The 15,436-nt window shown below is 40.0% G+C and overlaps 1 protein-coding gene across 1 annotated transcript in view; it reads left to right on the top strand.

Moving 5' to 3' along the window:
* The first annotated feature begins 1,419 nt into the window (after positions 1 to 1,419).
* The window catches only part of LOC110163251 (cholecystokinin receptor-like), an 82,125-nt gene continuing 68,108 nt past the window's right edge, over positions 1,420 to 15,436 (top strand). Inside the window, exon 1 of the mRNA XM_055163728.1 lies at positions 1,420 to 1,561. Coding sequence (XP_055019703.1) covers positions 1,420 to 1,561 — 142 coding nt within the window. The remainder of the gene's footprint in view (positions 1,562 to 15,436) is intronic.

Here is a 15,436-nt window from a genome sequence, read left to right on the forward strand (position 1 = left end):
GAGAGAGAGAGAGGAGGGAGACAGCACGCTAAAGCGAGAAGAGAGGAGAAAGGAGGGAGGGGGGAGGAAGAAAGAGAGGCGGTGGCCAAATATATACATATATATATATATATATATAGAGAGAGAGAGAGAGAGAGAGAAAGTGGAGGGAGAGAGAGAAAGAGGAGGAAGAGGGAGGGAGAGAAAGGGGGTGGCCAAATATCTAGAGAGAAAGAAAGAAAGAAAGACAGAGAGAGAAAGAAAGAGAGACGAGGCAGAGACAGAGACAGAGAAAGAGGAGGCAGAGAAATAGCGAGAGAGGGGAGAGAGAAAGCACTAAAAAGAGAGAGAGAGAGAGAGGAGGGAGACAGCGCGCTAAAGTGAGAGAGAGAGAGAGTGAAAGAGAGGAAGAAGAGGGAGAGAGGAGGGAGAGAAAGGGGGTGGCCAAATATATATTTATAGAGAGAGAGAGAGAGAGAGAGAGAGAGAGAGACGAGGCAGAGTCACAGAGAGCGAGCGTAAAAGAGGAGGGAGAGAAAGAGCGAGAGAGAGGAGAGAGAGTGCACTAAAAAAAAGAGAGAGATGAGTGAGAAAAGAGAGAGAAGAAAGAGGAGAGAGAGAGAAAGAGAGGAGAGAGAGAGAAAGAGGAGGGAGACAGCGCACTAAAGAGAGAGAGGAGAAAGGAGGGAGGAGGGAGGAGGGAGAAAGAGAGAGAGGGGGTGGCCAGATCTATAGAGAGAAAGAAAGAAGAGGAGAGAGAAAGAGAGAGACGAGGCATAGTCACAGAGAGAGAGAGCGAAAGAGGAGGCAGAGAAAGAGCGAGAGAGAGGAGAGAGAGCGCACTAAAAGGAGAGAGAGGAGGGAGAGAGGAGGGAGGGAGAGAGAAAGAGAAAGAGGAGGGAGAGAAAGAGCGAGAGAGAGGAGAGAGAGTGCACTAAAAAAAGAGAGAGAGATGAGTGAGAAAGAGAGAGAGAGAAAGAGGAGAGAGAGAGAAAGAGGAGGGAGACAGCGCACTAAAGAGAGAGAGAGAGAGGAGAAAGGAGGGAGGAGGGAGGGAGGGAGAAAGAGAGAGAGAGGGAGAGAGAGAGAGACAGAGCAGAGTGCGGTTTGGAGCAGTTCGGTGTTTGGTTCATTCCTTCACGAGCCGCTGATCCGCGCTGTGCTCCGGTTCGTCTCCAAACCCGCACCTGCATCTTTACGAAAATCCAAACCTTTTTACACCTTTTTTTTTTTTTTTCCCGCACGGCTCCGTTTTAACGCACCGTCCTCACGCACGCACGCGCTCGTAACGACAAACACCATGACGAAAACCGCGGCAACTTTTTATCTGTGACGCCGTCGGTCCGAGTCGGAGCTCCGAGGACCAGAGCGGTGCGCGTGGCGGCGGTGCGTGGCGGCGGTGTGCGGCTGCGTGCTGTGACGTGCGTGACCGGGGGGGGCATGGCTCTAGACGCGGTGAACGTGAGCCGCGTGGACGCTCCGGGATGCGGGAACTTTACGAACGTGAGCGCGCTGAGTCCGGACTGTAACCAGACCAACACGAGCGCGACCGGACTCATCAAACCCACCGCCAAAACCAAAGGTAAGACAATGACTTTATTTATTTTTATTTTATTTTATTTTATTTATTTTGTTTTATTGTACGAGTGAGAATCGATTCCTAAAGTGCAGATTTTTAGTCTTGGTTTAGTCTCGGTTTAGTCCTGTTTTTTTAGTCCTGGTTTAGTCTTGGTTTAGTCCTGGTTAAGTCCTGGTTCAGTCTTGGTTTAGTCCTGGTTTAGTCTTGGTTTAGTCCTGGTTTAGTCCTGGTTTGGTTTAAGTCTTGGTTAGTCCTGGTTTAGTCTGGTTTAGTCTTGGTTTAGTCTGGTTTAGTCTGGTTTAGTCTTGGTTTAGTTCTGTTTTTTAGTCTTGGTTCAGTCCTCGTTTAGAGTCTTGGTTTAGTCCTGGTTTAGTCTTGGTTCAGTCTTGGTTTAATCCTGGTTTAGTCTTGGTTTAGTCCTGTTTTTTAGTCTTGGTTCAGTCCTCGTTTAGAGTCTTGGTTTAGTCCTGGTTTAGTCCTGTTTTAGTCCTAGTTTAGTCCTGAGTCAGTCCTGGTTTTGAGTCTTGGTTTAGTCCTGTTTTAGTCCTGGTTTAGTCTTGGTTTAGTCTTGGTTTAGTCCTACTTTTATTCTTGGTTTAGTCTTGGTTTTGTCTTGTTCAGTCCTGGTTTAGTCCTGTTTTTGTCTTGGTTTTATTCTCGGTTTATTCTTGGTTTTAATCCAACCAAACATCCACAACCAGAATTTTATTTTATTTTTTTAATTTATATTTTTATTTATGAGTGAGAATCAATTTGTAAAATGCAGATTTGAACGATAAAAACGATCCACGTCAACTAGAAGCTTCACGGGATACGACGATATTAAACCGACACAATTCGCAAAAATGATCTTTATTCTCGATAAAAACGTCTAATTGTGTCGTTTAATTTTTTACAAACATGTTCTGAAATGTAAAATTGTGTCGGATGCCCTTCCTGTGCGTCCACTCTGCGGAAAAAGTTCTAAAATTCGATTCTCGTTTCAGTTTTTCAGCTCAGATTTCAGTCTTTTTATCCATTTTTCTGTTCGTGTTTAAAATCTGAACTCGAAATCTTGAAACCGAAATCCCAAATTTAACCGCGAGGAAACACAAAATGAAATCGGTCTCTCTACAGGTCTCACAATAAAAAAAACAAAAAAAACTGGAGCATGTGAGCGGAGAGACAAAGTGCGATAAAAGATAATGGAAGCTACATTATGTGTGTGATACAAGAACAATTAAACCCGAGATAATCCCAGAGAACCATTTTAAATAAACAATCTCATTAAAAGAACCGAGAACGTGACAATAACGAGACATAAAAGTGATTTATTCGACCGTCTGCGGCTCGAATCTTACGATATTACGACAAAAATCCACAAAATCTACACTTTGACAAAGAAACTGTGAACACGATAAATATAAAGTCCCAAAATTTACTGTTTTAATGTGGAATTATGAGGAAAAATAAAACCTAAACTGAAATAAAGATTCTAAAAATGTGTTTAAAATTGACTTGAACATCACATTCAAAGGTTTAGTCCTGGTTTAGACCTGGTTTAGTCTTGTTTAGTCATGATTCAGTCCTCGTTCAGTCCTGAGTTGGTCTTGGTTTTAGTCTCGGTTCAGTTTTGTTTTAGTCTTGGTTTTATTCCTGGTTTAGTCCTGGTTCAGTCCTGGTTTATTTAGTCTTAGTTCAGTCTTGGTTTTAGTCTTGGTTTTAGTCCTAGTTTAGTCCTGGTTCAGTCCTGGTTTATTTAGTCTTAGTTCAGTCTTGGTTTTAGTCTTGGTTTTAGTCCTAGTTTAGTCCTGGTTTAGTCCCGGTTCAGTCATGGTTTTAGTCTTGGTTTTTCCTAGTTTAATCCTGGTTTAGTCCCGGTTCAGTCATGGTTTTAGTCTTGGTTTTTCCTGGTTTAGTCCTGGTTTTAGTCTTGGTTTAGTGCTGTTTCAGTCCTTGTTTTAGTCTTGACTTAGTCTCTGGTTTAGTCTTGGTTTAGTCCTGGTTTAGTCTCTGCTTTAGTCCTGGTTTATCCTCTGGTTTAGTCCTGGTTTAGTCTCTGGTTTAGTCCTGGTTTAGTCTTGGTTTAGTCCTGGTTTTAGTCCTGGTTTAGTCTCTGTTTAGTCTTGGTTTAGTCCTGGTTTAGTCTGGTTTAGTCTGGTTTAGTCCTGGTTTAGTTTCTGGTTTAGTCCTGGTTTAGTCTTGGTTTAGTCCTGGTTTAGTCTCTGGTTTAGTCCCGGTTTTTCATCTTGGTTCAGTTCTGGTTTTTAGTCCTGGTTTAGACCTGGTTTAGTCCTAGTTTAGTCCTGGTTCAGTGCCTGGTTTAGTCCTTGGTTTAGTCCTGTTTCAGTCCTGGTTGAGTCCTTGTTCAGTCCTGGTTTAGTCCTTGTTTAGTCCTGGGTTCAGTCCTTGTTTAGTCCTGGTTCAGTCCTGGTTTAGTCCTGGTTCCAAAAACACCTTGAAACGTCTTACTTCTCCATAGATGTGACCAGTAACTCGTCTCCAGTGTGATACCCAAGTTTATTTCCATCCTGTAGAACATTCAAGATCATCGCCATGGAAACGCTCCACCAGAAAAGTGACACAGAGCAGCTTTAATGACAAAAACAGTGTGTCTCATTTGAGCTGCCAGTTTCGGTGCCATAAATCTGACGTATGATTTTTATCGGTTTGTCCTGGAAGAAATGGCCGTTTTTTTGTTTTTTTCTGACGAGTGTTGTTGTTAGATTAGAGATTTATGTTTTAATAAAAGGATTCCGTCCAAAGTTCACGTTATAAACACGTCCAGAAGAATTTATCGACAGGTTTCACGCGGAATAAGACCACGGACTTTGTTGTTTGTGGAAAAAAAAATTATAGTTCTTCAAAAATCGCAGCTTTTGCTTTTATCCAAATTTTGATTCTGAGTTTATTTACGGAGTTCTAGTCCAAGATTAGTCCTGGTTTGGCCTTGATTTAGTCCTAGTTTAGTCCTCAGTTTAGTCCTGGTTTAGTTTTAGTTTAGACCTGGTTCAGTCCTGGTTCAGCTCGAGTTTAGTCGTAGTTTAGTCCTGGTTTAGTCCTGGTTTAGACCTGGTTTAGACCTGGTTTAGTCCTGATTCAGTCCTGGTTCAGCTCTGGATTAGTCCTGGGTTCAGTCCTTGTTTAGTCCTGGTTCAGTCCTGATTTAGTCCCGGTTCAGTCCTGGTTTTAGTCTTGGTTTAGTCTTGGTTTAGTTTTGGTTCAGGCTTGGTTTAGTACTTGTTCAGTCCTAGTTCAGTCCTGGTTTAGTCCTGGTTTAGTCCTTGGTTTAGTCCTGGTTTAGACCTAGTTTAGTCCTGGTTCAGTCCTGGTTTAGACCTAGTTTAGTCCTGATTCAGTCCTGGTTTAGTCCTTGTTTAGTCTAGTTTTTCCTGGTTCCTAGTTTTAGTCCTGGTTTAGTCCTGTTAGTTTAGTCCTGGTTCAGTCCTGGTTTAGTCCTTGTTTAGTCCTAGTTTAATCCTGGTTAACCTAGTTTAGTCCTGATTCAGTCCTTGGTTTAGTCCTGGTTTAGTTTTACATTTTAAACACAGTAATATTGTAAAGTAACAAATTATTTTAAAATGACAAAAACACATCATAAATAAAACAAAATAAAATAAACAGAGTCAGAAATGCCCAAGTTCATTTTGTATTTGGAAAAAAATTCGGCGACGAGCGAATTCTCTACGTCCATTTATAAATCCAGTCCATGTGCTCGCCCCAAAACAATATTTAGTTTAGTTTATTTATCCGTTTTAAGTAACAGAATAAAAATCCGTTGTAAATACAGGTCGTGTTTAGTCCCAGTTTAGTTTTAGTGTCGTTTTAATGAATCAAAATCAGCGTGAAATCGATTAAACTGCGTCAATAAATCAGTCCAATAACTTCATGTGTCCCTGAGGTCATTTAAAAGTCCCGTGTTACGCAAAATGAACCTCAAATCATCTCAAAAACAAACCTGGACTCGTGTTTTGTTTCATTCACATGTTGGAGTAATTCTTTATTATTCGTCTGTTTACATCTCCAAAGCTCAAAACGCTCTGTTCAACCTTGTGATGTCATGAAGTGGTAGTTTTCATGTGACCAGATCCTTTTTCAGGAGAGATTTGCAATTCCAGAGCTGAAATGATTTTTTTTACTACTACTACTACACTACTACTACTAAACTACAACTACTACTACTACAACTACTACAACTACTACTACTACACTACTACTACAACTACTACTACTACTACAACTACTACTACTACTACACTACTACTACTACTACAACTACTACAACTACTACAACTACTACAACTACTACTACTACTACTACTACTACTACTACTACAACAACAACTACTACTACAACTACTTCTACTACTACTCTACTACTACTCTTTACTACTACTACTACTCTACTACTTCTACTTCTACTACTCTCTACTACTCTACTACTCGCCCTCTTTATCTCTTCCTCTTTCTTATCTCTCTTTCTGTCTCTTCTCTCTTCTCCCTCTCTCTTTATCCCAGGCCCTTCACTCTCTCTCTCTCTTTCTTTCTTCTTTCTTTCTCTGTTTCTCAGTCTCTCTCTGTTTCTCTCTCTTCTTATCCCTCTCTTTCTCTATCACATTCTCTGTCCTTCTTTTTCCTCTTTCTTATCCCCTTCAGGAAATTAAACTCTTCTTGTTTTCCTTTGAAGCTCTAAACTCACACACTCAGACTCAGAGCTGCACTTTTGTGTTCAGGCTGCATGTTGAAAACTGACACAGGTTTATAAAAAATGTGCTCAAATAGTGTGCAAGTGTGCAAGTGTACAAGTGTGCACAAGTGTACAAGTGTGCAAGTGTGCAAGTGTACAGGTGTGCAAGTGTACAAGTGTGCAAGTACACAAGTGTGCAAGTGTACAAGTGTGCACAAGTGTGCAAGTGTGCAAAGTGTACAAGTGCAAGTGTGTACAAGTGTACAAGTGTACAAGTGTACAAGTGTACAAGTGTGTGCAAGTGTACAAGTGTACAAGTGTACAAGTGTGCAAGTGTACAAGTGTGCAAGTGTGTGTACAAGTGTGCAAGTGTGCAAGTGTGCAAGTGTACAAGTGTGCAAGTGTAAGTGTACAAGTGTAAGTGTACAAGTGTACAAGTGTAAGTGTACAAGTGTGCAAGTACAAGTGTACAAGTGTAAGTGTACAAGTGTACAAGTGTAAGTGTACAAGTGTACAAGTGTGTGCAAGTGTACAAGTGTAAGTGTACAAGTGTGTACAAGTGTACAAGTGTAAGTGTACAAGTGTAAGTGTACAAGTGTGTACAAGTGTACAAGTGTAAGTGTACAAGTGTAAGTGTACAAGTGTACAAGTGTGTGCAAGTGTTGCAAGTGTGTACAAGTTGTGCAAGTGTACAAGTGTGCAAGTGTACAAGTGTGCAAGTGTACAAGTGTGCAAGTGCAAGTGTGCACAAGTGTGCAAGTGCACAAGTGTGCACAAGTGTGCAAGTGTGCAAGTGTGTGCAAGTGTGGTGCAAGTGCACAAGTGTACAAGTGTGCAAGTGTACTACTACTGTACTACTGATACTACTACTCCTCAGTGGTAGAATGTGATGAAGTAAAAGTAGTAAAGTACTCTACTTAAGTATACATGTTAGGTATCTGTACTTTACATTTTAAAGTGTTTACTTTGTACTTTTACTTCAGTACATTTGAGAGCTGGCGTCTGTACTTTCTACTCCACTACATTTTTGAACAGGACTGAAAAGTAAAAATACATCAACAAATAAAAACTGCTCTAAAAAGCTTTATTAGATCTCAAAATCTCCACAAAATACATTTAGTACATTTTTAAAAATACTAATACTTAAGTAGATGTTTCATCTGTTGTTATTATTACTACTACTACTACTACTACTACTACTACTACAAACATAACCTAAACCTGTCCTTGTTTTTCTTGCTCAAAATATTTTTACTGTCACTTGTCCTGGTGATGATCCCTGCTTGTCTTCATGCAGATTTAATGCTTTAATGTGGAACTTTCCAGGCAAAGCAATATCATCTTGCAGACTCTCGTGGGAAAATGTAAGAGGTACTAGGAGTTAAGTGTGTGGGAGTTGACCCGGTGACCTGCTGGTTGCGGGGCTGATTACTCTTAATACTTTTAGGATTGATCAGCAGAGACTTTCCACCCACTTTCTCGTTAACGGTCGGAGGAGCGGCGCAGTACTTATCCTGCAGACGATCGATAACCGCGCTAATGCTGCCGGACGTGTCGGCGCTCCGGCCCCGGTGCCAGCTCGCGGGCCTTCCCTCTCCCCCAGACGCCTCCTCACGCTCACGGGTTCCACGGAGACGAGAGACGATCGAGTGCCGGATCAGTCGCCATGGCAACAAGACAACAGACAGAAAACCAACAATTACAGATGATTATAAAAACCAAAAGAGATTTGGTTTATTTTAACGAAGAACAACTATTACTACTACTACTTCAACTACTACTACTACTACTACTACTACTAACTACTACTACTTGCTACTACTACTACTACTACTACTACTACTACTACTACTACTACTACTACTACTACTACTACTACACTACTACTACTACTACTACTACTACTACTACTACTACTACTACTACTACTACTACTACTACTACTACTACTACTACTACTACTGTACTACAACACTACTACTACTACTACTACTACTACTGCTACTACTACTACTACTACTACTACTACTACTACTACTATTAAACTACTACTACTGCTACAACTACTACTAACTACTACTAGTACAACAACTACAAGTACTACCTATGACTAAAACTACAACTACTACAACTAAAAGTACAACAACAACTACAACTACTACAACTACTACTACTACTACTACTACTACTACTAAAAGTACTACTAAATCTGCAACTACTACTACTTCTAAAAGTACAACAGCTACAAGTACTACTATGACTAAAACTACAACAACAACAAGTACAACAACAACAAGTACAACAACAACAACAAGTACAACAACAACAACAAGTACAACAACAACAACAACAACAAGTACAACAACTACAACTACAACTACTACTACTACTACTACTACTACTACTACTACTACTACTACTACTACTACTACTACTACTACTACTACTACTACTACTACTACTACTACTACTACTACTACTACTACTGCAACAACTAAAACTACTACTACTACTACTACTACATTAAACTTGTCTGTCTCCATGCTTCTATTTCAAAGTATTTCAGCAGCATGGTATGTTTAATGCCATACTGTGGAACATTCTGACAAAGCAATAAGCCTCAGATTTTAAACAAAGAGAACAATTTATACATTTAAAAATATCAACAAATAATTCCACACTTTTGTACTACGAATCCAAAAAGCATAAAAAAAATGTGGTTTTATTTGTGTAATTTTCCAACAAATAAGCGTGTGAACAGAGCCGTGTTTCCGTGTTGATTTCCCGGGCACCGCTGGATCACTGCCCTGGGCCTCGTTCACAAACAGATTACACGGAGCCTTTAGTTCAGTAAACAAATAGAACGGCTCACACGGGTCAAATCTATCCCGGATAAACCTATATTACATTCCGTATAGGCTTTCAAACTCGATTTTTACCACATTATTCGGGGGGTTTTCGCTCGCCGTGTCCGTTATTGACCAAAAGGAGGCGGTGGAATTATCACGCGGATGTCATTTCGAAAAAAACATCCGAAGGGCGAGCGATAATGGCTTTGGAATTAGTAAAAAACGTCCAGGAATATTACTGTCGAAGGAAAACTGTATTGCGTTTTTAATTGCATTTTCCCGCGTTGTGACCTGAAGCCGCGGCGCCTAATAAAAGGAGAGGACGGTTGATTTGTTAAAGGCGCCGCACCTGATTTTGACCGATTTTACAATCGTGAAAAACAAAACTAGTTCACTTGAAACAGTTTGCAGTTTTTACTTTCAGAGCATCGTAATTATTCACCATCACCGGTTTATAACGTACAGTATTTTTCAGATTATAAGTTTCTCCGGAGTCTAAGTCGCAGCAGCCAAAAAATGTGTAATGAAGAAAAAAAAAACTAAAACAGACCTGTTTTAGACCTGTTTTTAGTCCTGGTTTTTAGTCCCTGTTTTAGTCCTGGTTTTAGTCCCTGTTTTAGTCCTGGTTTTAGTCCTGGTTTTAGAGTTCCTGTTTTAGACCTGTTGTTTTTAGACCCTGGTTTTTAGTCCTGGTTTTAGTCCTGTTTTAGACCTGTTTTTAGTCCTGTTTTAGTTTTAGTCCTGGTTTTTAGTCCTGTTTAGTTTAGTCCTGGTTTTAGTCCTGGTTTTAGACCTGTTTTAGAACCTGGTTTTAGTCCTAAGTCCTGGTTTTAGAGTCCTCCTGGTTTTTAGACCTGGTTTTAGACCTGGCCTTTTTAGTCCTGGTTTTAGTTTTTAGTCCTGGTTTTAGTCCTGGTTTTAGACCTGGTTTTTAGAGTCCTGTTTTAGAGTCCTGTTTTAGTCCTGGTTTTAGACCTGGTTTTAGTCCTGGTTTTAAGTCCTTTTAGTCCTGTTTAGTCCTGGTTTTTAGAGTCCTGTTTTAGAGACCTGTTCTTTTTGTTTAGTCCTGTTTTAGAGACCTGTTTTAGAGTCCTGGTTTAAGACCTAGTTTAGTCCTGGTTTAGACCTGGTTTAGTCCTGGTTTAGTGGTGCAGCCCGTGTGACGTACAGGAGGGGATTCGTACTTCCGCGGCCCGGTCCTGGTCTAAAGAAAAAGGGTTTTTATTCGATATTGAGTTTGGAGTCTTTTTCTTACTAGAACAGACTCACTTTTAATCACTTTTGAGAACTTGCATTCAAAACAAAACAAAACAAAACCCAAATTGATGAGTTTATCAGTAAAGTTTCACGTCCTGTACTGTATCTTTTATTAAATCGCCTCGTTTGTGTTTCTCCGTCTCGTGCTCACGGTCACACTCCGTCTAACAAACAAATGATCAAAACCCACTCTCCTCTTTCCCGTTATTATTTTCACATAAACAGTTTTGAATATTCCCCACGCATTTTTCCCAAACATGAATAAATCTGGTTGAATTATTTATGGATCAGGTCGTGTTCTTTGCTGATAGAGCCGTCTGAGGCCCGATCTCTAATTATCTGGGTTCGGTCGGATCTATTAAAGTCTGGTTTTTATTCAGAGCGACGGGTTTACGATGAGAAAACGGACGGATCAATACGACAATATGGATCTGATTTTGGAAGATTTGGGAAGCTCCGGGAGAGTTTTGGAAATCGTGGTTGGATTGAAAATGAAAATATAAAATTCTGGTGTGTGCCGTTTGATTTTAGTTTCATATTTACATAAAAATTACGTAGAATTGGTACAAAATCAGAGATGAATCAAACCAGGACTAAACCAGAATTAAATCAGGTAAACCAGAGAGATTAAACCAGACTAAATAAAATTAACCAAGGACTAAACACAGGACTAAATCCAAGGACTAAACCAAGACTACCAGGATTAATAATAAATCCAGGGAAAACCCAAGGACTTAAACCAGGACAAAGACTTACCAGGACTAAACCAGGACTAAATCAGGACCAAAAACCAGGACTAAACCAAGGATAAACCAGACTAAACAGGACAAACAAAACCAGGACTTAAACTAAACAGAAAACCAGACTAACTAAGGATAAACTAAACCAGGACCTTAATCTATCACAGGCTTGTTTGTGTCTTACACTCAGAAAAATGTTACGAAAAATACTTCTTATTTTTGCATATTTTGGTCGCTTGGGGTGATTTATTTATTTATTTAATATTTTTTTCTTTTTAATTTGGATTCCAGAGTGGAAATAGTTGCTGAAAAATGTTAATACAAAATTCCCAAAGTTCGCCAAATAATTTCACTTTCACATTTTCGCACTCAAACCTCGTACAACCATTTATTTATTTATTTTTTTTTTTTGGTGAGTGTTTTGTGAGTTTTTTTTTATTGCCCGGGAATCAGGAAGTGCACTGTTAGCATGCCGGTTGAACAAAACTCCGCTCTGGTCTGTGAAAGTTGTGAAAATCTCTTAAAAACTCTCTTATAAACTCAAACTCTGGTGAATAATTGGGAAGCTCTGAATGCAAAAAAAGAAGTGAATAAGAACTTTGGACAAAATTCTAATTTCAAATGAACTATTTGAAGAATTTTAATATAAATATTTTCTTCTTCACGTGAGAGTTGTTGTGGAGTTAAACATGTAATATTCAGGAGGAGCGGACAGGACGATGCTGAGTGCAGCGCTCGGATCGATGGGTTTTATTCCACAGAGACGTTCAGAAGAATCGAACCACAGACGAGTTCAAGAGGAAAGAGACGATGAAGTTTAAAACGATCAAGTTTTAAAAAGAACAATTCAAATGATAAAGAAATAACAATAAACTACTACTACTATTATTACTGCTACTAATACTACTGCTACTTCTAACTACTTACTACTACTATTACTGCTACTACTACTGCTACTGCTACTTCTATTACTGCTACTACTACAACACTACTTACAACTACTACTACTACTGCTACTACTACAATATTACTGCTACTAATACTACTGCTACTCTACTACTGCTACTACTATTACTACTACTGCTACTGCTATTACTGCTACTACTACAACTACTACATACTACTACTACTACTATTACTACTGCTACTACTACTGCTACTTACTACTACTACTACTACTACTACTACTACTACTACTACTACTGCTACTACTACTAATTACTGCTACTACTACTATACTGCTTACTACTACTACTACTACTACTACTAATTACTGCTACCTACTGCTAATTACTTACTGCTACTACTACTACAACTACTACAACTACTACTACTACTACTACGATTACTGCTACTTACTATTTACTGCTACTACTTTACTGCTACTTCTACTACTACTACAACTACTACTACTCTACTACTACTACTTACTACTACTACTACTACTTACTACTTGCTACTACTACTACAACTACTACTACTACTACTACTACTGCTACTACTACTACTACTACTACTACTACTACTACTACTACTACACTACTACTACTACTACTACTACTTACTACTTACTACTACGCTACTACTACTACTACTGCTACTACTGCTACTACTGCTACTACTACTACTACTACTACTACTACTATACTGCTTACTACTACTACTACTACTACTACGATTTACTACTACTACTACTACTACTACTACTACTGCTGCTGCTACTACTTCCAATAATGCTACAACTCGGCCATTTACTACTAAACTAAAGTAAACTGTTGTTGTTTTTCTGCTCGTTCTTTCACTTTTGTCATGACCTCGTGCAGTTGTCAGAGGAATTCTTGTGACTTTTGTGATTCCCAAACTGAATCCGTCTGGTTTTCCCGCTGGAGCAGCAGAGTCACCTGAGTCCTGAGACCGGACCAATCACAGAGCAGCGCTGGGGCTTGGGCGGAGCCAAAGGCAAAGAACTGAACCCATTTATCTGACATGAGCAAGGTTAAAAAACACTGAAAACACCTCTACTACTACTACTGCTACTACTGCTACTACTACTACTACTACTACTACTGCTACTCCTTATACTATACTGTACTGCCATGGGAACATACTGAAATTTGTTTACTACTACTACTACTACTACTACTACTACTACTGCTACTACTACTACTACTACTACTATACTGTACTGCCATGGGAACATACTGAAATTTGTTTACTACTACTACTACTACTACTACTACTACTACTACTACTACTACTACTACTACTACTACTACTATACTGTACTGCCATGGGAACATACTGAAATTTGGTGTCACGATTATCAAGGCCAAAATAATTACGATAAACGATTGCATCACCATAATAATTAAAGACACTGACATTTATGGACATGAATAATTACAGTTTTAATGGTATGAATCGGCTCCAGATTTAAATGAAGTTGTTATGACAAAAAACAACAAAGATCCAGAAACTTTCATCAGGTTTTTCCTGGAGATTTTTTTTGTACTTTCTGTTAATTAAAGGTTGTATGGAGGATTTTTTTTTGTTTCAAATTGTCAATGATAGATTATAGATGCAGTAGCCTTGTAATTATGATGACCAAAAAAATTCATCAACTCTGGACGTGGTGGGGCTAAACATTTGCCAATAGATAACGACACTGCCTCGTTATCTGTGAGCTGACAGGCTGTCAATCAAACTCCCTACGTTTCTAGTGTAAACTGACTTGCCTGCACCGCCGGTACGTGGTTTACGTACGTCTGTCACACAGTCCACAGACGCAAGACGCACAGACGCTGTTTACTCCACCAACGCAACAGTTTCTTAGCGGCTTTTTTTGACCTATATCTTCCTCGCAGTTCGCACAAAGTTTGTTGCAATGGCGACAAGAATCCAGGAGCAGTTCGCCGCAAAAGAAAAGTCAGTTTTTTGAGGTCGCTTAAAGAAGAAGACAAGGGGAAAAGCAGCGAAGCCAAACTAAGGTGATTCTTGGAGATTCATTCCAGCGATGGTGCAACTGAAGCAGACGAAGGGTCTAAAGACTGAAGCACTGGTCCACAAATTACTCCTGGACAGGAAACTTCTGCTTATTATGAAAACGTACTTTATTTTCAAGAGCGACACAAATGTTTTTCAGGACACGAAAGCAATATCCTATGTCTGAAAATGTAATTTTCAAGGCAAAGAAAGAGTCCGCTTGCTGCTGCGTGTTGTAGTTAGTTCATTCGCACTGAATCTCCGAGCAACCTTCTCTGCACCCCTTTCCTGCTCCTGTCCCCGCTGCCCGATCCGCTCTTCCCCCTGCTCCTCACTTCTCCGGGCACAGAATCTCCGCGCACCCGCTCCCCCTCCCTCTCCTCTCTCCTCTCCCTCTCCCTCTCCTGCTCTCCTCCCTGCTCCTTCTCTCCCTGCGCACCGCTCCCCCCGCTCCTCACTTCTCTGTCTTGCCTAACCAACACTGTAGTTAGTTGTTTACAAGTCATGTGCAGCGGCTGTAAACAAACCTGTTTCTGGCGTAAGGAGGAGGCGGGAGGAGGTGTTTCTACGTAGGAGCTGTGGGGGAGGGGGAGGTGGTTTCACACATGCACAACATTTGAAAAAGGACAAACAGTTCGCTGGATTTCTCGTTCCTTGGAAAATCCTCTATACAACCTTTAAATCTGTGTTGAGGATCACGATGAACAAATAATATTAATAATGTCCCACAAAGGCTCTTTTTGTGTGAATAATGTTTGTTTTGGTCCACTGGAGTGAGAGAGAGAGAGACAGAAAGAGTGACATGGAAAGACAGAGAGGGGGCAGAGAGAGAAAGACAGAGAAAGAGATAAAGGGAGAGAGAAAGACAGAAAAAGAGAGGGGGGACAAACACAGAAAGAGAGAGAGAGAGAGACAGGGGGAGGGAAAGAACGAGAGAGAAAGAAAGAGAGAGACAGAAAGACAGAGAGAACAGATAGAGAGAAAGACAGAAAGAGAGAGAGAGAGAAAGACAGAAAGGAGGGGGACAAATACAGAAAGAGAGAGAGAGAGAGAGAGAGAGAGAGAGACAGGGGAAGTGAAAGGGAGGGAGAGAAAGACAGAGAGAACAGAGAGAGAGAAAAACAGAAAGAGAGAGGGGAGAGTAATACAGAAAGAAAAAGAAAGAAAGAAAGAGGGAGAGAAAGACAGGGAAAGAAAGAGGGAGAGTAAGAGAAAGAGGACAGAAATACACAGAAAGAGATGAGTACTGCAATGACTAACTTCTACTACTACTTCTAATATGAATACAATCACATCTTATTATTTCTGCTGCATACTACTACTACTACTACTACTACTACTACTACCTCTCGTACTATACTACTTGTACTACTGCTACTACTAC

Source organism: Boleophthalmus pectinirostris, unplaced genomic scaffold, assembly GCF_026225935.1.
Source record: "Boleophthalmus pectinirostris isolate CB_2022bp ecotype Guang Dong unplaced genomic scaffold, ASM2622593v1 HiC_scaffold_11, whole genome shotgun sequence".
NCBI lineage: Eukaryota > Metazoa > Chordata > Actinopteri > Gobiiformes > Gobiidae > Boleophthalmus > Boleophthalmus pectinirostris.